Source organism: Callionymus lyra, chromosome 5 (assembly GCF_982586985.1).
Source record: "Callionymus lyra chromosome 5, fCalLyr1.hap1.1, whole genome shotgun sequence".
Taxonomy (NCBI): domain Eukaryota; kingdom Metazoa; phylum Chordata; class Actinopteri; order Syngnathiformes; family Callionymidae; genus Callionymus; species Callionymus lyra.
This window is the reverse complement of record NC_141822.1, coordinates 11019672-11043082: the sequence shown is the minus strand read 5'-3', so window position 1 is coordinate 11043082 and position 23411 is coordinate 11019672. Positions and strand designations below refer to the sequence as shown.

The 23411-nt window shown below is 37.2% G+C and overlaps 1 protein-coding gene across 1 annotated transcript in view; it reads right to left on the bottom strand.

The window, feature by feature from the left end:
- The window catches only part of LOC148079282 (mediator of RNA polymerase II transcription subunit 13-like), a 121257-nt gene that overhangs the window by 69593 nt on the left and 28253 nt on the right, over window positions 1-23411 (bottom strand). Inside the window, exon 2 of the mRNA XM_087790778.1 lies at window positions 14841-15078. Coding sequence (XP_087646904.1) covers window positions 14841-15078 — 238 coding nt within the window. The remainder of the gene's footprint in view (window positions 1-14840; window positions 15079-23411) is intronic.

Sequence of the window (23411 nt, the reverse complement as noted above, 5' to 3'; positions counted from 1 at the left end):
GGCACTTTCATAACAAACCATTTATATTTAAAGTAAAAGCCTAAGAGCACCGACATGTCGATAAAACAATTCAATATTTCATTAGAAATGTTAACCATAAACATTGTGATATAGTTAAACTAGAGAGGTTTAAACTGGAGCTAGTGTTTGGTTCAGCAGGTGCTGAGACGCTCGCGGCACTAGTTTCTCGCCCGGAGGGGAAACGTTCCTGTTCCTCGTCCTGATTTCATTAAACACAACAAACACTTTGCTGGTCGAGAAAACATCATGGATCTTATGCGATGATTCAATCACGACACAAACACAGACACGGTGGTTTGTTTAGGATTTTAGACGCGACAGTATTGATGAAGCCGTCGTACGTGTCGTACATTTTACATTTGGCTCGCACTCCTGTTAAAGTTCCATCATCTCTACGCTTGTTAGCATCTTCTCTATGCTTGTTAGCATCTTCTCTACGCTTGTTAGCATCTTCTCTACGCTTGTTAGCAACTTCTCTACGATTGTTAGCATCTTCTCTACGATTGTTAGCATCTTCTCTACACTTGTTAGCATCTTTTCTACGCTTGTTAGCATATTCTCTATGCTTGTTAGCATCTTCTCTACGATTGTTAGCATCTTCTCTACGATTGTTAGCATATTCTCTACGCTTGTTAGCATATTCTCTATGCTTGTTAGCATCTTCTCTACAATTGTTAGCATCTTCTCTACGCTTGTTAGCATATGCTCTATGCTTGTTAGCATCTTCTCTATAATTGTTTGCATCTTCTCTATAATTGTTAGCATCGTCTCTATGCTTGTTAGCATCTTCTCTACACTTGTTAGCATATTCTCTATGCTTGTTAGCATCGTCTCTACGATTGTTAGCATCTTCTCTACACTTGTTAGCATATTCTCTATGCTTGTTAGCATATTCTCTACGATTGTTAGCATCTTCTCTACGATTGTTAGCATCTTCTCTATGATTGTTAGCATCTTCTCTACACTTGTTAGCATATTCTCTACACTTGTTAGCATCTTCTCTACGATAGTTAGCATCTTCAAGGTTTGTCACCATATGTCATCAATCCGAGAAGTGTCCACCTCACTCATTGTATAAACAAAGCTGGGTGTGATTACAGCTGGCTGGAGAAGGAGTGACGCTATTATTACATCATAATGGACTCTGCTTTCGTAACCTCTTGTTCGCCCAGATTTCAGACAAACTTTGTAAAGTAATGAGTTCAAAACAGGAAGTAGCTTCAAACTAGTAGCTCTTAAATGTGTAGGAATCACTCAGACACTGGGTTTATTCCTCTTGTAAGATTTTAACATTTGCGTTGACATTCCTAGTGTTATTTTGCCTTTTGCACGAAAACAGAGTTTGTTATGCTTCTGTTTTAATCTAGTGTTGGATTTCGTTTTGTCCAGAGACACAGAACCTCCAATGTCAATCAATTTAAATAAATAATTTCATGTTTCCTTATTGATAAGTTAAGAAACTTAAGTTTTGAGTTGCATTAACTCAACAATTTAGCCTTTTTTAACAGCAATATTCATGACATGTTCATTTTTGTGTTGCCATTACACTTCTGGCCACTTGATGGCAGCAGTCATTACATCCTCCGCGGGACCAAGGAAATCCTGTGATATTCCCAGTGATGACTGAGTACGAGAGGATACGGTCATCTTTAAAAAAATACAAATAAAATAATGTTTTTTCAAATGTGTTCAATTTACATTAAAATATTTACTGTATTTGTTCATTTTTGTGTTGCAATTAAACTGTTATTGCGTCATCCGCTGCTAAAGCGACAATTAAGTCCTGGCGATGACTGAGGACGAGAGGATACAGTCGACTCCAACAGCTTTTAAAGCTGATGTTTGGACATATTTTGTTTTCAAAACAAATTACGACGTCGTCAAGAGTCATGTGGTCTGTAAATACTGCAACACCAGAGTCAAGTACTCGACAATACTACAAATATATACTTGTTACTACAGTATCACGATATATAGTATCGTCGTTCCTGTACGGCGATACATACGGTGTCGTTCCAACACACGAGCTGAGCCCCTGTGCTCCACACACACACACTCAACAATACCTGAGCGTCTCATTAACCACACGGCGGCGCCGGTGCCAGAGGATCCGGGTCACGATAACCTGGAGCTAACCTGTGCTTCTGAAGCAGCTGGCCCGGCGGCGAGGACGCCCCGGCTCCACAGGCCCGGGATTATGAGTCGCGGGCCAGATGGAGGCAGGGGTGAGTCCTGGATCCAAACACACACACTGACACCGCACACGACAATTAACTCTCGAACACACACACACACCCTTCGCTTGGTTACCGGGTTTTTGTTTTGACTCCCCGGTCAGGCGTGTCCTCGCCGTCTTCGGTTAATTCCATTATCGGTGATTATTCTCCTCATAAGCGTCGCTGCCCTAATCCACCTGTTGGTCACATATCTTGGTCCCGCCAGCCAACCATCCCGCCTGATAGTGGACACGCATGACCTGGCTTTTTTAATTCGTCCCTATCTCCGCCGTCCACAGATGCCGAAGAATCCTTTTTTTTTTTTAAAAGACGGATGATAATATTTTTGCGCTCGCAGGTGACGGACCGGCTTCCAAACGCACAATTACACATTCCAGATACGGAGTGTAATTTCCTCACTGCCGGGCCCATGTATCCCCTTCGCTGTTTAGCATGCAGGCTTTAAAGATGATTTGGGAATTAAATATGCACATAATTTTCTGGGAGACAGTGAAGACTCTCTGCAACAACATACACCCCCAGCTAGGATTGATTCCAGTCTCAACCTTCTTCTTCTTATTCTTTTTTTTTTTTTTTTCTGCTGGATTTCCTCTGCTTTGTATTCCTCTCAGCTTCGCAACAGTTTCAAGGAAGAAAAAATCCTGATGGCGCCAGAGAACGAGGATACAGTGTTGAAGTGGAGCAGAAATCTGTTAATGTTGTTCATCTGAGGAGCGAAGGAGATCATTCGGAGGGTTTGGATGAGGATGTTCTAAAGCTGGTGCTGGAGGAGAACCAGAGATGAGAGGAGGCGAATGTACTCCTTTGTCTGTGTGTTTATATTTATTTATATAAACACAGATAGTCTTTTTAATCATGTTTCATGTTGCATTTTGACTCCTTTAAAGGAATTAAAATGCACGTTTCTTCTATTCTATGTTCTATATCAATCTATCATCATCCATCCATCCATCTATCCATTCATCCATCAATCCATCCATCTATCCATCAATCTATCCATCCATTATCCATATATCTTTCCATCATCCATTGATCTATCTATCCATGATCCATCCATCTATCCATCATCCATCCATCCATCAATCCATCCATCTATCCATCAATCCATCCATCTATCCATTATCCATCCATCTATCCATCCATCCATCCATCTATCCATCCATCTATCCATTAATCTATCCATCCATCCACCTATCCATCCATCTATCCATCATCCATCCATCCATCAATCCATCCATCTATCCATCAATCCATCCATCTATCCATTATCCATACATCTATCCATCCATCCATCCATCTATCCATCCATCTATCCATTAATCTATCCATCCATCCATCCATCTATCCATCCATTATTCATCCATCTATCCATCATCCCTAAATCCATCTATCTATCCATCTATCCATGATCCATCCACCAATCCATCCATCTATCCATTATCCATCCATCTATCCATGATCCATCCATTATCCATCTATCCATCATCCATCCATCTATCCATCATACATAAATCCACCCATATATCCACTATCCATCCATCTAAACAATTTCAATCAATAAAGTTTTACCTTACCTTACCTATCCATCCATCCATCAATCCATCCATCTATCCATTATCCATCCATCTATCCATTATCCATCCATGATCCATCCACTATCCATCCATCCATATTTTCTAAAACAAGCATCAAAACCATCCAATTGAGTTACAATGAGTTGTTATAGCTAAAGGTGCTTCAATAACATATATATTTACACAACATGTACATTAAGGTAAGGTAAAACTTTATTAAAAGTTACATTACATTTATTCTTTATTTTATTGATCAGATTAATCATGGCAATTGAACACATTTCCTCGTGAAAATGTTACCATGAATCATCACAATTGCACGACCATCAACCACTAATATCTGCCTTATAAAAGTTATCATTTTGAAATACTAATGTTGGCGTTGATACTTCATTCATTAATACTTCTATGGATCATGTTGGTCTGAAAGTCCTGCTGAAACACAGTCAGAGGCGAGAGCTCTGAAGTGCTTCATATATTTCCTACCAGACGTAATGTTATGAAAGTCCCAAACATCTGCTGAGCTGTGAGTTCTGTGGACGATCCTCTCGCTCTTCCTGCTTTCACCTTCACCCCCCGCGGTTCTGGTGACTCGCCGGATCACCACCTACAGAGTTATCAAAGTCACAGCTCCTGGTTCTCCTGCAGGAAACCACTCTTCACCAGATCGTTCCACGCCGGCTCTTTATCTCATCCATAATCAATCCCGGCGCCGTGGCGGCGCCTCGTTGCGAACAAAGGCTTATTTGGGCTGACAAAACAAACTGACGTTTCTATTTCTCATCTCTCGCGGCTGTTTTTATTGGAATGTCATTTTGGGTTATGAATAATTCCAGATCTGGTAAAATCATCAGCCTCCTGTGGAGAGGAAAGTGCCGGCAGGTCTTAATTTAGAGCGAAAGCTATGAAGATTTTCGGCATCAGGAAAAATGTCATCATTATATTTACTGACAAAGATCAGTGTTGAGTTGAAATTAAAACTATGTTAAGATGAATATCAGTATTTATATTACTGTATAAAATGATGAACTATTACGTTTACACAATAGTGTCATATGAGGCCATAGAGACTGTAAGATACTGCTTTGCTAATGCTTATCGCTAACAGTAAATTTCAATTTATGAGTTACTACAAAAACAGTGTTTTTAATCATTACAAGAAGTATTTTCTTCAGTTGTCAGCTAACTATTTCAAGTTGATTTTTACTAGTTTAAATTAAATGCGTTATTTTGGACATAAGACAAAGACGCATAAGCACTATTCGCTACATTAAAATTAACAAACACTTTTGTCTATAACTCTTAAAAGGAACAAATTACTCTGAAAATAATCCCAATCCTTAGTCAACAAACTTGGGTAACATTTGGATATGTGTTGTCTAGAGTTGTTGTTGTTATATAGGTTCATTATATTTTGTTATTTTTGAATAAATGATTTAAGTCTGATAAAAAAAATGATGTAATCCAAGACTTTATGTTTTCATTTCATTCTTTTTTTTTGAGCCGAGCCGGATTATGCAAGGCAAGTATAATTTTCTCAACAATTAAGTTTTAACAATTATTCATCTTAATTTAATTCAACAACATACGTTGTTCAGGAAATGGTTTTATGATCCATTAATGTGAAAAACATTAAGATGTTACAATGTGTTAATACCATAATTAAGAATTAATTGTCTAAATACTTTTAAAAGAATAATGGCCTTTTCATGTTTCCATTATAATATGCAGTAAAACAGCTGTTACGTTTGTGTGTATTTTGTTGTATATGTTAGGATTGCTTCAAACTAGTCTGTTACGCAGATGGAAGTGAGATCACTTAGTTATTGACTAGTTTGGCTTGTTGCTCGTTTAACTATAACTTATAAAGTGTAAAAAATATTTCTTTAAGGAATATTAAAAGCACACAGAGGATGGATGACAATGTTAAAATGGCCTTGTATTTAATGACATTTTGTGTTATTGTTAGAATTGTTAATGAATCCGATGTAGTTTCAATGTTGATAATAACATTGTTGAAACAACATTGTTATTCAACGTCAGAATTGATTGAAAATATAACATTGTTTCAATGTTGATCATATCACTTTTTAATGTACGTTTCAATTACATATATCAATGTTGAAAGTAACCATCAGCCTGACAATATATCAACAGTGATTTAATGTCATTTTGCTATCTGGGTTGCGTGTGCTCATGCTAGCAGTTACAGTCTAATAATCCAGTTGATCGTGTCGTCAAAATACAATCAACACGATAAATATTTGACACTGTAACGACACAAAATAATTCAGAAAAATGTGAGTCATTGGGAGACTGTGTTAACTTAACACAACAGTTTGCTGCATGCTAACAAAAAGCGATTTTTAGCTAGTACAGAAAAGAGCAACATAAACTTTCTTAAGCTAACATCGAACAATCTACGGAAACTATGGAAATAACTGTATTTAAATTTGTTAGATAACTTATAATTTTCCAGCTGAAAATGAAACATAATTAAAGTAAGAGATCAGGTAAGCTAGCTTTGGCTAGTTATAGCAACACAAAAATGATTCCAGACACACTGAAGCGGGTTCACCAATAAGAAAGAAAGAATATAATCAATTTAATGGTGTCCAGGTGTCGCTAAAGTATTTCCAGATGTATTCCATGTGAATAACTGTAGCTAGCCATGTTTTTAATCCAAGGTTGTTCATGTTTGGACGCAGACGACTACGATCCATCACATACCGAAAGAGAAGGTGGTGAAAAGGCCACAGCGGGGATGAATAATTGGTCCACTTTAAAACCCCCCGAAAAAAAGGGACAAAAGTCGAGGTCACAACCTGAAACTCTTTGTTTTGGACGTGGTGTGGTCGAGTTCAGCCTCTGGGGACAATGTGACCTCGGAGGAATTGAAGATAATTTTGTCTGCCACTGCAGGAAGTCAAGGAAGATGACACGCGGATTTGAAGTGACATTTTCAACACGCGAGGGCAGCTGACGCAAAAAAAAGTTCAACCGTCTGAGGATCAAAGCGACAAACAGAAAGATGGTCGGACTGATAAGATTTTGAAAAAACACATGATTAAGAAAAACGTCAAGGACGACACGACGACATAAAACACTGTACGACTCTTGAGAAGTGAACAATTGTGTGTAATTTGTGACAGAAAATACATGTGTTTATTTGTCATTGATGCATTTAACCATTTGTTTTTTGTAAATTGTTAACCAGAAGTAGCATTCCAGAATTTGATTAGTATCGCTTTCGTTACGTCAGATTGTTCGTAACGATGCCTATAGTGTAACGTACGAACTGTGCTATCAGTCTTGCACTATTTTACACTTAAATATTGCAATATTCTTCAGACAACACTGTATCTATTTCCAACAGCCAAGCCCACTGAAACCACTTTGTTTTCTTGGAGATTAACCAAATGGAGATTACCATAACCACGCCCACTCTGATGTGATTGGTCAAAAACCGAGGTCTGTCACCGCTCGTCATCAATCCTGGAAGTCTCCACCTCCAAGGGACTCATTGCATAAACAAAGCAGTGCGTGATTACAACTGGCTGGAGGAGGAGTGAAGCCATTAAGGTAAGGTAAGGTGAAACCATTACTATGTCATAAAGGCTCTCGTAACCTCTCGTTCGCTGAGATTTCAGACGGGGGAGAACTTTATAAAGTAATAAGTTCAAAACATGGTCATGATGAGAGACTTAACTCCAACATTTGAGTGAGTCAGGAATGCTGGGTTTTGGCATCAGCTGCCATTTAAGATAAATTTAAGCTCATATTTCTTTAAGAGGCAACAAAATGTTCACAAAAGTAACAGGAAGTAGGATTCTGACGATGTTGCCATCAATAGTATGTATTCCTTATCTTATCTTAAACCTTATCATTTAAAATAAACACCCTTTTTGTCGAACGATCCGAAGGAAGTGGTTCTTACCATATTTTAAATTCAGCATCTACACTGTTATTACACGTCAATAACTACCTTGGTACGATTCAAACAATGACAGCTTGTCTGTTATGAAGGCTCTAAAGGAGTCGCAATGCATCCGTCAGAGATGTTGTCGCCGACACACTTCCTCATCAATGCTCGATCATTCACTCCCAACACCACCATAAATAATATGTCACCGCAGTTGCATGACCAAGCGTGTCCACGACAGACACACAACACGTGTTTACACGCGTGTTCTGTCTCGGAAAAAACGCCGCCGTACCAACATCTCGACATTTTCGGAGCGAAATCGACTCGTTTCATCCACACTTTACCGTCTCGGACTAGAAGTCAGGATCGATGGAGGCGATTGATAACTTACATAATTGTATTGACGTTAACGTTCAAGACCGAACTAGTAACAAAGTGTGAGCGAGAGACAGAAATGTGCGAAAGAAGGTTGTTGGAATAAAAGACAAACACAGGAGCGAGTGAGAAGAAAAGGAGGTTATTCGTCGTCACTCCCGAAGGATCATTTTCCGGGGAAGAGATCCGGTGACACCGAGGTTGTCTTCATCCGAGCAGCAGCAGCAGCGAGTAACAGTTATTGAAGCTCAAGTGAGGCTCGACGTGATCGTAGGCGCGTCGGGAGGTGAGAGGTTCACCACAGTCGAGATAAACTCAAGGAAAGTTTCTGAATTAAATTACATTAAAACTTAAGTTGTGTCCTTTAACAAAAGAAGATCAAATTCATTGTGTAAAAACATGTAATTGCTGATCAATCAGCAGCATTTGTAAGTATCTATGATAGTAGAAGGCAAAAAAATCTGATACAAATCGGGTGAAAATAACTAAGAATTGGTTAAAAACTCACCAAGAGACAATGATTTCAGTGAGTGTCTGGTTTTAATGTAATTTAATGTATTCTTGATTAAGTACATTTTATTGCATTTTATTTAATCATTTTTACTTTCATGTCTTTTTTCCATGTTAAAATATACATTGTATTTACAAATATATATAATTCTGGAATTATTTTCCCCCAATAGGATTTATATATTTATATTTCTTATATAGATATCATGTAAAAATGTCTGTGTAAACAAATATTAATAACAATAAAGTGGAAAAAAACATTGATTAAAAAAATATAATAATGTTAAAAGCTTATAACTTTTTATATTCATTAGCAAACATACTCACATCAATAAAACAACTTATAATATAAAATATTTTGTATGATTAATACTGGAGAGAAAAACTATCAATACCAGAGAAACATGTGTTTAAACTGTTACCAAGCAACTCTAATTAATCTAAGTTTGTGTGAACGACAACACATGTTGTCACTACTATTACAATCTATGTTTGTTAATTAATATTGCATTCAAAAAAAAAAGAAAAAGTTTTCCTTCATTCTAAATCAAATCTGGGTGCTCGAGTAGTAGCCATACTAGTCAGCAACAAATCCTTCAAAACCTTCCTAGAACCAGACGGAACTCCAGGACAACAACATCGGTTCTTTGTTCTATAATCAACTTTTTTTTCCCCCTGAAATATGATTTAATGATGTTTAGAGCTTTAGGTTTCTAACAGACAGACGGATAAATAACGACACTCAAGTTACCTCTATGGAGGAAGTAAAGTATAGTAAGTCCTTTCAGACATGAAGTATTTCATCAAGAAAAGAATAATATTATAATTCAATGTAGTCCAATATAAGACGAGTGTATTAACAAGAATCTGGCGATAAGATACATATCATGATACAAACGATATGATATATCGTGATACTGTAGTAACAAGAATATATGTGTAGTATTGTCGAGTACTTGACTCTGGTGTTGCAGAACTTACAGACTCTTGACGAAGTCGTAACTGCTTTCATTTGTTTTAAAACCAAAATATGTCCAAACATCAGCTTTTTAAAAGCTGCTGGAGTCACTGTATCCTCTCGTCCTCAGTCATCGCCGGGATTTAATTGTTCCTTTAGCAGCAGGTTACGTAACTACAGTTTAATTGCAACACAAAAAAGAACAAATGCACTGAATATTTTAATGTCAATTGTACAATTTTGTAAAAACTAATTTTTTCTTTTTTTTTTTTAAACGAAAACCTATTAAAGACATAGAATAAAAAAAATAAAAGATGATTTGAATTAAAATAATTAAGATAAAAAAACATAAAAATCAATAGTAAAAAAATGAATACAGTGCTACTGTTATTGATTTTATATTTTGATATTTAAATGTATCAATATTTTCTCATATCCATGATATTATGAACTTCCAGATCCGTAGCGTGTGAACGAACACGTCTTAATAAACGTGTGAATCAAGAGATTTAACTCAGTATCCGTCAAAACATCCACTTCAGCCGCACACGTTCACACCATCGCTTCAATATTTCACTTTCCTTAAAAACCACACGGCAATAAAATAATCCTTCCCTGGTTTCCTCGGCCGCCCGTCGTAACGAAGGCTTAGTCGATGTGTTAGATTCCGGCGCACGTGTGCAGCCGATAATGCAAATGTCTCTAAAAATAGGCGACAATACTGCTGACAGTAGCGCTCGCTCAAGTGAGATATCTGGCTGTAATTTCCACTCGCAGTAAATATCAGTGTGTGTGTGTGTGTGTGTGTGCGTGTGAATCCATAAGCATTCCCGCGGCAGCTCGCAGCCGAGCAAACACTCGAGAGACATGTGGGGATCATGTGTGCACAAACAACACAAATCAAAACACTCCCTAAAACAAACCGACGCGGGGAAAACAAACACACTCGACATGCAACAACACGAGCGTGTCGTGCTACACAGCTACACATGTAACCAGATTTAATAGTGTTTTCCGGGCCTGTTGGCTCCACTCACTTTTCTGCTTTTCTCACACTGACCGGATCGAGGTGTGCGAGTGTACAAGTGTGCGACATGATGTGTGTGTTTGTAGGAAGTCGCTCTCCTGAGAAACATCCTCCGGCCTGGATGAAGACGAATGTCCAGGATTTAACTAAAGTGTCACTTAAACCTGTTGCTTTAGCTTATAAAAGTTATTTCCCGCTGTCTCTGGTCTGACCCAGGACCTCCCCCCGGGTGCTTGGAGCATCAGACCAACAAATACAAACCTTTTATTTTAGTACATATCAAAGTGTGAGAGCAGCAGTGATTCATTGAGAAGATCTCAGTGATTAATTCAGAAGATCTCAGCGATTAATTCAGAAGATCTTAGCGATTCATTCAGAAGATCTCAGCGATTCATTCAGAAGTTTAGAGTGATTCATTCAGAGGTTGTCAGTGATTAATTCAGAAGATCTAAGCGATTAATTCAGAAGCTGTCAGTGGTTAATTCAGAAGTTCTAAGCGATTAATTCAGAAGATCTCAGTGATTAATTCAGAGGATCTCAGCGATTAATTCAGAAGATGTAAGTGATTAGGTCAGAAGTTCTAAGCGATTAATTCAGAAGATCTCAGTGATTAATTCAGAAGATCTCAGCGATGAATTCAGAAGTTCTAAGCGATTAATTCAAAAGCTGTCAGTGGTTAATTCAGAAGTTCTAAGCGATTAATTCAGAAGATCTCAGTGATTAATTCAGAAGATCTCAGCGATTAATTCAGAAGATGTAAGTGATTAGTTCAGAAGTTCTAAGCGATTAATTCAGAAGATCTCAGTGATTAATTCAGAAGATCTCAGCGATGAATTCAGAAGTTCTAAGCGATTAATTCAGAAGCTGTCAGTGGTTAATTCAGAAGTTCTAAGCGATTAATTCAGAAGATCTCAGTGATTAATTCAGAAGATCTCAGCGATTAATTCAGAAGATCTAAGTGATTAGTTCAGAGGTTGTCAGTGATTAATTCAGAAGTTCACCGTGATTAATTCAGAAAATATCAGCGATTAATTCAGAAGTTCTGAGTGATTAATTCAGAAGTTCTCAGTTATTGAATGTGAAGATCGCAGCGATTAATTCAGAAATTCTCAGTGATTAATTCAGAAGTTCTCAGCGATAAATTCAGAAGTGCTCAGTGATTGATTAAGAAGATCTCAGCGATTAATTCAGAAGTTCTCAGCGATTAATTCAGAAGATCTCAGCGATTAATTCAGAAGATCTCAGTGATTAATTCAGAAGATCTCAGCGATTAATTCAGAAGATCTCAGTGATTAATTCAGAAGATCTCAGTGATTAATTCAGAAGTTCTCAGTGATTAATTCAGAAGTTCTCAGCAAGTAATTTAGAAGTTCCCAGTGATCAAATCAAAAGTTCCCAGTGATCAAATCAAAAGTTCTCAGCGATTAATTCAGAAATTCTCAGTGATTAATTCAGAAGATCTCAGTGATTAATTCAGAAGATCTCAGAGATTGATTAAGAAGATCTCAGCGATTAATTCAGAAGATCTCAGTGATTAATTCAGAAGATCTCAGTGATTAATTCAGAAGATCTCAGTGATTAATTCAGAAGATCTCAGTGATTAATTCAGAAGTTCTCAGTGATTAATTCAGAAGTTCTCAGCAAGTAATTTAGAAGTTCCCAGTGATCAAATCAAAAGTTCCCAGTGATCAAATCAAAAGTTCCCAGTGATCAAATCAAAAGTTCTCAGCGATTAATTCAGAAATTCTCAGTGATTAATTCAGAAGATCTCAGCGATTAATTCAGAAGTGCTCAGTGATTGATTAAGAAGATCTCAGCGATTAATTCAGAAGTTCTCAGCGATTAATTCAGAAGATCTCAGTGATTAATTCAGAAGATCTCAGTGATTAATTCAGAAGATCTCAGTGATTAATTCAGAAGATCTCAGTGATTGATTAAGAAGATCTCAGCGATTAATTCGGAAGATCTCAGTGATTAATTCAGAAGATCTCAGTGATTAATTCAGAAGATCTCAGTGATTAATTCAAAAGTTCTCAGCGATTAATTCAGAAATTCTCAGTGATTAATTCAGAAGTTCTCAGCGATTAATTCAGAAGTGCTCAGTGATTGATTAAGAAGATCTCAGCGATTAATTCAGAAGTTCTCAGCGATTAATTCAGAAGATCTCAGTGATTAATTCAGAAGATCTCAGTGATTAATTCAGAAGATCTCAGTGATTAATTCAGAAGATCTCAGTGATTGATTAAGAAGATCTCAGCGATTAATTCAGAAGATCTCAGTGATTAATTCAGAAGATCTCAGTGATTAATTCAGAAGATCTCAGTGATTAATTCAGAAGATCTCAGTGATTAATTCAGAAGTTCTCAGTGATTAATTCAGAAGTTCTCAGCAAGTAATTTAGAAGTTCCCAGTGATCAAATCAAAAGTTCCCAGTGATCAAATCAAAAGTTCCCAGTGATCAAATCAAAAGTTCTCAGCGATTAATTCAGAAATTCTCAGTGATTAATTCAGAAGAACTCAGTGATTATTTCAGAAATTCTCAGTGATTAAACAGAAGTTCTCAGTGATTCATTCAGAAGTTTTGAGCGATTCATTCAGAAGTTCTCAGTGATTATTATTATTATCAAAATTAATTCTTAATTCTTCAGCGATTCATTATTTCCCATGAAAGTAATACAGCCATGTGGGAGAATAGTCTTGCTTATATGTAAAATGTGTTATAGAAATAATTACTTTGTGGAAAAACTGAATATATTTGTGTTATTTTCATCTTAAGATTGAAGTAAAAGAAAACTTTAAGACGTTTTTTTGTGATTTCACATGTGATTATTTCTCCTAAAGTGAATCTGTAGCTATGACTAGCTAATGCTAACTGAGCTACTTCACTATTGATTCTGTTGGTCATGAAATATTACGATATAATGGAAATCTTCAGGTTGACTTGTAAATGTTAAATAGTACCTTTAACTCCTGTTGAATATGACGTAATGAGAGCAGGAAACACAAGTGTGATCACAAATAGACTCCATCAGGTTCAAGGTGATGAGTCTCTTTCCTTCACCGTCGTTGTTCTGAGCGTTAAGTAGCAACGATTACAGTCAAAGCTCTTGATCGTGGATTTACATCAATTAGCTTCATTTATTTATGCATAAACCGGTTGTTGGCATCTTCGCATGTTTATGATCTTTTCACCGTCTTTTCCTCATTAACATTTATGACTCACAGTGATAGATGTTCCTGTGAAGACTTGAGATATAATACGACATTGTTTTCTGAGCAAAATTGTTGTAAAAGAGGCAACATTTTGTAGTGTATAGTATTATTCACCCATTTGTACTATTTATTTACTTATTTATCGTAGTAATAGTATGTTATGTTGATGTGTGTTGATAGTTGCAGCAAAAAACTTGTACAAACTTGTAGTTGTGTACTTAGCTGTGTATCTGGTCTTATCATTTAATATCCCATGATGCACCAGCAGAGACAAGATTCAAATATGTTCCTCAGAAATCTCCCATTATGCACCAGCAGAAACCGAATTTAAAATGTTCTTAATAGAAATTTCCCATGATGCACTAGAAGAAACCAGATTCACAAATGTGCTTAATAGAAATCTCCCATGATGCACCAGAAGAAACCAGATTCAAAATGTTCTTCATAATTCTCCCATGATGCACCAGAAGAAACCAGATTCAAACATGTTCTTCATAATTCTCCCATGATGCATCAGCAGAAACCAGATTCAAACATGTTCTTTATAAATCTCCCATGATGCACCAGCAGATACCAGATTCAAACATGTTCTTCATAATTCTCCCATGATGCACCAGCAGAAACCAGATTCAAACATGTTATTCAAAAACCTCCCATGATGCACCAGCAGACCGGATTCAAACATGTTCTTCATAATTCTCCCATGGTGCACGAGTAAAAACCAGATTCAAACATGTTCTTCACAATTCTCCCATGATGCACCAGCAAAAACCAGATTCAAACATGTTCATGGAAATCTCCCATGATGCACCACCATAAACCGGATTCAAACATGTTCTTCACAATTCTCCCATGATGCATCAGCAAAAACCAGATTCAAACATGTTCTTCACAATTCTCCCATGATGCACCAGCATAAACCAGGTTCAAACATGTTCTTCACAATTCTCCCATGATGCACCAGCAGAAACGGCGTGAGAAAACCGAAGCGTGAACTCACCTTCCAGCTCTCGATGAATGACGTCGGCGAGGTTGGGCTCCTCGCCCCACCAGAATATCCAGAGCTCCTTGGCCTCCGGCTTGACCTTCCGCCGCCACACACACAGCAGGTTGGCCTGAACGCAGCGCATGAAGCTGCGCAGAACCGGGTCGTCCTGGGCCGGCGCCGAGATGACCGGGCCGTACTCGCCGCCGCCGCGGAAGCTGTAGCAGCGCCATTTAATCCCCGTCAGCTCCGCCTGCAGAGAGAGAGAGGATTGGAATCAGAATCATCTGGATCTGACGTCTTCTTCTCATTGGACAGACGAGTGATGGGTTTGAGAGCGAGGACCCCCATAGTCGCCTGCCGAGACCCTAGAGATTCTGACTCTGCAATCCAGGAAAAGAACGGAAGCGAAGAGTCAATGATTATCGATCTAGTCGGGGTGAGGAGGCTGCAATCCAAACACCCGGATAATGTGGATTCAATTGCAGGCTCCGAGTGATACGAGTGTTACGGCTGATCCTGGAGCTGATCCTGGACCTGATCCGGGAGCTGATCTGAGAGCTGATCTGAGAGCTGCTCCTCCCACGACACTTGTCATATGTTTGGATTTGCATCTGCACAGACTCTTCCCAGTCGGCCGGGGCAGGCTCTGTGACGAGTCAGTCCAACCACCAGTTACTTCATGTTTCTATTATTTTCTGATGAGATATATTTGTTTGTATATCAGTGTATCAGTGTATATCAGATATATATCAGTGTATAAAAGTAAATAAGTAAGTAAGTATTTTTTGTAGAGCGGTAAACCAGTGTATATCAGTGTATAAGTGTATACCAGTGTATATAAGATATATATCAGTGTATACCAGTGTAAACCAGTGTAAACCCATGTATATCATATATAAACGTGTATATCAGATATATATCAGTGTATATCAGATATATAAACTAAATATCAGTGTATATCAGATATATAAACGTGTATATCAGATATATATCAGTGTATATCCATGTATATCAGATATTGTGTATACCAGATATATATCAGTGTATATCAGATGTATTTCCGTGTATATCAGTGTATATCAGTGCCATTGGAATATTATTATATATTTTTTTTCTTGAATTGTTGTTGATTTTAAATGAGTGTTTTTTTTATATTTAGCATGATATTCCTATTCTGAATATAATTGTAATACACAATTTATTGAACTCATTATTCATTAAAAATTAAACCATTCGATATAGAAATAACTATAGAAAGAAAATTGTAATTCTTTTCTGGTACTTCTGGCTGAAATAAAACTTAAAAATAAAATGAATCAATTTTCTTTTGGTCGACATGACCGGCTAATGCAACGTCACTCATTGTCTTACGGTTGCAATCCAGTAGTTTTCCACAACTGCAATACTGCCAAGCTATATCATGTTAAAACAAGCTCCTTGGCAGAGGTATGTCTCGTCTCGGTGCTTTTGATGGCACAGATCCACTCGTCTCGTGATCGGAACGCTGCTCAAGACGGAGAAGATCCGACTCAGTACCGTCAGCTACAAACAGCCGCTCGCCGATCAATGTTCAAACTCATCCGAGCTCAGGTTCGTCGGAGACGTTCGACTCAAGGTCACATGCTTCCAAAACCCACGGATCAAGGTCGAGGACGGCCTGAACATCTGGATCGGAGTCATGGTTGCGGCTGATTTATAGTAAACACAAGGCGTGCGTCGACGAGATGAAGTTGAGTTCTCCATGGATCGATAGTGCAGCAGTGGAGAGTGAAGTGAGGCTCACTGCCCTCCAGTCGTCCACAGATCGTGTTGCTCTTCAAAGAAAACACACAGTAGAAGATCAATAGTTGCACAGATGCCTTTTTTTTTAACAGCTTCCTGTTTACATCAGGGATTATTTTGTAATGTCAAAGACATTTGTTTCCGAGATCGTCTGTGGAGTCGGAGAAAAGACGACAGTTGATATTTTAACATGGGATTGATCCGACAAAACTACGACACTGTGAAATGTAGTATTTTACCGAGTCAAAAATATTGGATTATTAGAGATGATACTTCTCATGATCATCAGTTCGCTGATGTTATTTCAGTTCCATTTTACTGCAAGTGTGAGGAAACTATACACTGAAAACACACTATAAAGTCATATTAAACCAGTCGTTGGGAAAAGATTCAACAAAAGTATTTTTTCTTCGTGGGCAGTTATTTTTCGTAAGCTATGACTTAATGTGTACCAGTTCCAGCTGTTCTGGTGTATTTTTAATAATCAATGAGCCGTCCATAATAAAAGGTAATGACGTAGACCATCATCAAGTCAGAGGCCATGTTTCTCAACAGCAAATAGTTCATCTAGGAACTCGGGGTTATGTTAAAAAGTGATGGTGAAAAGATCAAGACACATAAGTAAACCACAGGAGTCTCAGATAATCAGGGAAAAGCACAAATAAAAGTGTGTGAAGATGTTTGTTGAAGGAGTCAGTAGATCATCAAACACAGAGGAAGATCTTTCCAAAGCTTAGGAGCAACAGCCTGGAAGGATTTCTCTCCTCTGGTCCTGAAGCGTGTTCAGGAACCATCAGTAGATTCTGATCCACAGACCTCAGAGCCTGAGCTGGGGTGTAAGGCTGGATCAGATCACTGATGGAAGCTCTGACCATGAATAGATCTGAAAGTAAGAACCAGAATTTTAAAGTTGATCATGAAAGAAACTGGCAGCCAGTGAAGAGTTTTAAGGATCGGAGAAATGTGAGTTCTTCTACTAGAGCAGCTCAGAATTCTCGCTGCAGAGTTTTGTATTAACTGCAGGCGAGACAGATCCTTCTTGTTTAGACACTATACATACAGTATATACATAGGTCACTATATCAACAAAAATAATTGCTTTTGAATTTGAATCAACCATCCAGCGACCATATCTTAAGATATACGTTCATTATCTTATCCTTAACATGGATATATATCGAGTAAAAGTATTAAGCATGTCTGTCAAAACACACATTTAAATACTTTCTCCTCTTTTAACACTTAATAACACAAGAGGTGTTGAGTTAAGTATCCTTGTAGTTTGTGAAAAATCAATAAATCATTGGGAAAAGAAACAAGCCGTTCAGGACGGTCCATAACAAAGATGGCCGACATGATCCAAACACATCCAGGTGAGATGTTAGATGTCCCTCGACAAGAATCCATCTTCTCCACCCGACGGTTCATCCGTCAAACATCTGCCGCTCGAGGCAGCAGACGAGTGACGGCACTTCCATGAAAAAACAAAGGCCGGAGAGACTTCAGGGGATGAAATAGAGTCGGGGGTCAACGGCTGGATTCCTGCCCGGCCGCTGACATCATCGCCATTAATCCTGAGAAATAAGCGTTTCTGTCGAGAAACACTGGAGACGAAGACGCGAGAGCGATGCGATAAAAACGGGACGAGATATAGTTGCTTTGTTGGAACCTCGTTTGAAATCAGACTCTGACACACTGTTAATTAGATTTGATGATTCATCAATTTTAGGTTTTTTTTTACACCATGAAGAGAACAATTAATAATGTAAAAAAAAAGAAGAGAAAAGAAATGAGGTTAATCTATTAAATAAAAAATATTTAATAGTTGAATTTAACAAAATTGAAATTCTTTCATTTTTCAAATGTTTTTTTAAACATTTTATTATATATATATATTTAAATAACCAATATCAATTATTTATACATTGAAATGTTTTTTTTGTTTTTTTAAATTCAAATCAAATTTAGTTATTTGTATATTGCAAGATTAAATTATTTTGGGTTTTGTTCTGAATTATTGAATTAATAAAAAGAATATATTATTGGAGCTAATAAACCAACATTTCTAAATTGAATTTAGTAGGCAGAGAATAATTAATTTTAACATTCAATTTAAAATATTTATCTTTTAATTATTGGAATAAGAATATCAAACTCTTTATACAAAAAAAATCATTCAGTTTGAAAATGTGAAAAAACTTTCAATATACAAAGTATTCATTTAAACTATTCAATAAAAACAAATTCAACCTTTTAATTGATCAACTATTGAATTAATTTATGTTAAAAAAAAAGTACAACCAACAACATTTCAATAAAAAACTTAAACTTCAAACGTGTGAAATGTTAATCCGATGATATACTTTCATAAAAAATAAACACAGATATAAATAGTTCTCTCCAGACGAGACTTGAACACGAGGTCATACTACAAAATAAAAGCCTCACGTCCACATTAACACGAGGTGATACTACAAAATAAAAGCTTCACGTCCAAATTAACACAAGGTCATACTACAAAATAAAAGCTTCACGTCCACATTAACACAAGGTCATACTACAAAATAAAAGCATCATGTCCACATTAACACGAGGTCATACTACAAAATAAAAGCCTCACGTCCACATTAACACGAGCTCCGTCCACGACTCGTCTCCTCCTGCGATGACGGCTTGTGTGACGACGGATCCAAACATTGACGCTGCACTAAAATTAGCCACGACAAGGTCAAGGATGCAGTTTCCTCCCACAGCAAAAGAGAAAGACATCTGCTCGCTCCGCCTCGTCGCTCTAAGTCAGTGTCAAGAGTTCACGCCCTGTGACACAGCTGTCTGCCGCCGAGTCAACAAGAGACTCGCACAACACACTCGCACAACACACTCGCACAACACACTCGACTCACACACAACAAGAAGCTGCTTGACCGCCACCAGAGCTGCCAACAGTCTGACTATTTGATCTGAAATGAAGTCATAATCCAAAGAGACTCATTCATTACAAAGCGAGTCGTCCTGGAGTCGACTTCAAATGCAAAGGTTTGTTTAATAAATGTTTAAAGTTAAGTGACTCGTAAACCCTAAGGAATGATTTGACTCAATGAATAAAGGAATGTCATTTGGAAAAGACTCACAATATGTGAGTGATTGACTCCTGAATCAAGTGAACCATAAGAGTTCTTATAGGGTTTATATTTCAATAAAATGAGTATATTATAAACACATCTATATATAGATATTTTTTATTTTAATGAACATGTGAAAATAATCAGCATTTCTGTTACTATTGTGCTATAATAGATTCATGACATGTCCGTATCTAGAACAAAGAAATCCCACAAGATCCCAGTGATAACTGAGGACTAGAGGATACTTTGAACAAATTATGGTATCAACAACAAATGAAAGCAGTTAAGACTTTGTCAAGAGTCATGTGGTCTGTAAATTCTGCAACACCATAGTCAAGTACTCGACGATACTAAAAATATATTATTTATATCCCGGCAATGACTGAGGACGAGAGGATACAGTGACTCCAGCAGCTTTAAAAGCTGCTGTTTGGACATATTTTGGTTTCAAAACAAATGAAAGCAGTTACAACTTCGTCAAGAGTCATGTGGTCTGTAAATTCTGCAAAACCAGAGTCAAGTACTGGACAATACTACACATATATACTTGTTACTACAGTATCACGATATGCATATTGTACGTATTGTTGTCCTTGTATCGTGATACGTAGGGCAACGCTAGATTATTGCCAACACCGCAAATAATTTATTAACAAACGATTTTTAAGGTAACTCGGTTGTCTGTTCGGTAGTGTCTGTCTGACAAATATTTATAAACTGAATAAATCAATGTATTAAAGTAATAATTGACTTATTATCCCAGTAGTCAACCATGTAAGGCGATTAACTAAATAAGCTGCTTAATATCATTTTGTTCAAGTTTTGCTGAAATAACAAAAGCGATTCATTTTAATTACGGATTCAAACATTTTGATCCATTAACTTGAGTCAGGGCTGCAATATACTTGGTGAAATTCATATTTAATTCCATTTTTCAAGTTTAAAACATTTTTTTCTTTTTATGATTTGTTAACTTATGAAGTTGCTTCCCTTTACTAGCTGACCATTACTTTAATGACCTAGAACTTGTTTCTTATCAACCCTCGAGTCTAGTATTGTACAATATAATATCACATCTTAACTTATTTTCTATATCACAGGTATTATAATGAACTCATTAACCTGTGACTTGACGTAAGGAAACAACGTCAAATCAAACAAATTGATAAGAAATATTCCAGCGACTCGAGCTCCTAAAATGTAATCATTAACCCGAGAGTCATAAACCCAGTACTACGGAATTATGAGTGACCAGTGATGTGCCCGACTAAAACTGAAACAAAATGTCACGGATCAAGTTTTATATTAACGTTTATATCGCGACACAGACGTCATGTCTTTATCACAGCCTCAGTTACATTTGCCTCATTAAATACGTTTATTTTAAATACAAAATGAACGTAAAACACGTAAAATATTTCAGAGAATGTTTGTAACAATAGAAACAAATGAGAAGCAAACATGTCCAAAGTAAAAAAAAAACAACAATAATATTAAGTTTACCATCTGGGATACAGGTGAGGAGAGATCGATTTGATGTTTAAATTCTTCATGAACCGTTTCAGGAACCACTCCAACACCAGAACCTCTTCAAAAGTACCATTTTGACACCGATATTGTACGAAACCTAAACACCCCCCACTGTGCAGAGTTGCCTGAGTCAATGTATTCGTTGCTGTTATTTTTATACTCGTGCATGTTCTCGCATCAATGCCAACTTCTGAATACATTGTGCAGCCTTTGACAGATAAAACACACACACACACTCACACACACACACACACACGCGGTAACGGTGATGATGTGCAGACGTGAATGATCAAAAAAAAAGAAAAACAGGCAGATTTACCGTCCAGATATTTCTCATTGACAACAGATGTGTGCGAGTGTGTCGGGAAAGATTCCTCTTAAGTGCCAGCAGCACCACTGCCTATAAACAACACAGTATCATCTGCGTATGAATACATTAGGACTGGTAAGAGATTAGGAAACCTGCCAAGTCGGGCGGATTTATTATCACGGGGGGAGGTCACCGTAGAAACAAAGCGAAAAAAAAAGAAGAAGTTATTAAATGTGCAACGTTGCTGATGAATCGCTGCCGAGCGCTGACTCCCGCTCAGCCAAACATTTGGTCGTCGAAGCCGAAATGTTCGTCGCCGTAAATCACCCTGAGAGGGGAAGCGCCGGCTAAATGTACGTTTAAGACGCGTGTCAGTCAATGGGTGCAGATTTACGTCGCTCGTATTTAAAGATCCGCCGCCGCCGCTGTCAGAGGCCAACAGCTTGCAAAGAGAGCGCCTCTATAAAAAGTCATAATCCCTTTTAACGTCCTCCATTTCTGGGAAATGACCCAACTCTCGACAGCTCCCCGTTGATGGCGGCAATTAAAATTAACATTCCAATAACTCAGATGGCTCTTTAAATAAAGATATCCTGCTTTTAATGCTGGAGACACATTTGGGGAAGATAATACTTATATGAAGTACCTTTGAAAATCAATAGAATGAAAGCACTTTACAAGGTATTTATTTATACCACATCCAGGGCTGGGTATTTAATGTGCGTATAGAAAACGTGCGATAATTTATCATTTTTCATTGATGAATTAATCAGTCAAATCAAGCATTTCTTAAATGCACACTTTGACAAATCAGTGTCACGTTCTGTAAAGTTGTCAATTTGTACTTCTATGTCTCGTTGTCGTTTACGTCTCCGTCTGTCTGTGAACTGTGCAAGGCAGCTTGCTAGGCTCGGTTGCTATGGCGACGCGTCTTGCCGGCGCGCTGACGGCTCAGTATATACAGGAAAGTAAGACTAACTTATGATCACTAGTGATCCAGTCAATGATCTCTTTCAAACTCCTTTGTTAAAGCAACATATTGTAAGAACTTTTCATCTTGTCTCCGTTGTTTTCTTATAAGATCGTGGAACTTCCAAACGAGTGTAAACCTGTCCATCTACGCCGTATGATAACGAGCTAAGTTGTCAGGTCATATCGCAATAATATCGATATCGCAATTCAAGACACCAATATTGAATATCGGACATATTTCCAATATCGTGCAGCCCTAATACCAGTACTTATACAGATACCTTCACATAAATACTCGTGTTGTTGATTCCAATTTTATAAACTCAATTCTAACAAAAAGAAAATCCTATTACACATAATTAATCTTGAGTTTAATTTTGTCAGCTTTGGTACACTTTAATTCCAAAATATTTTCTTACAGAAATAATAAATAATCATTATTTAATTTTCTGAGCAAAATGACACAAATTAAACTGATGTTCGCTGCCTTTTCATTTATCGGTTTATCTTCAGGAAAATCCTCAGATTAGTAAGTTTTGTTTACATGAAGTACTGAAACTCGGCCATGAAAGACGAAAAACAATAAAAGATATAACTAGGGCTGCACTAAGAGCATAGGAATTCTTATAACTAAACGCGAAAGACTCTTTAACTAAATTTTAAATCACTTCAATGAACAAAAAACACAAAGTAAACACATGTTTTTATTGTGGTTTTAATTAGTTCGCCGTTATATTCACTAGTTTTCAAGTTATTGTATTTAACTATTTGAGTTTTGTAATATTATTTTTATTTGTTTTCCTTTTAAAGATTGTAGGGTTTTTTGTACAATGTTGTTCAGTTTTATCGGTTTATTCGATCGAT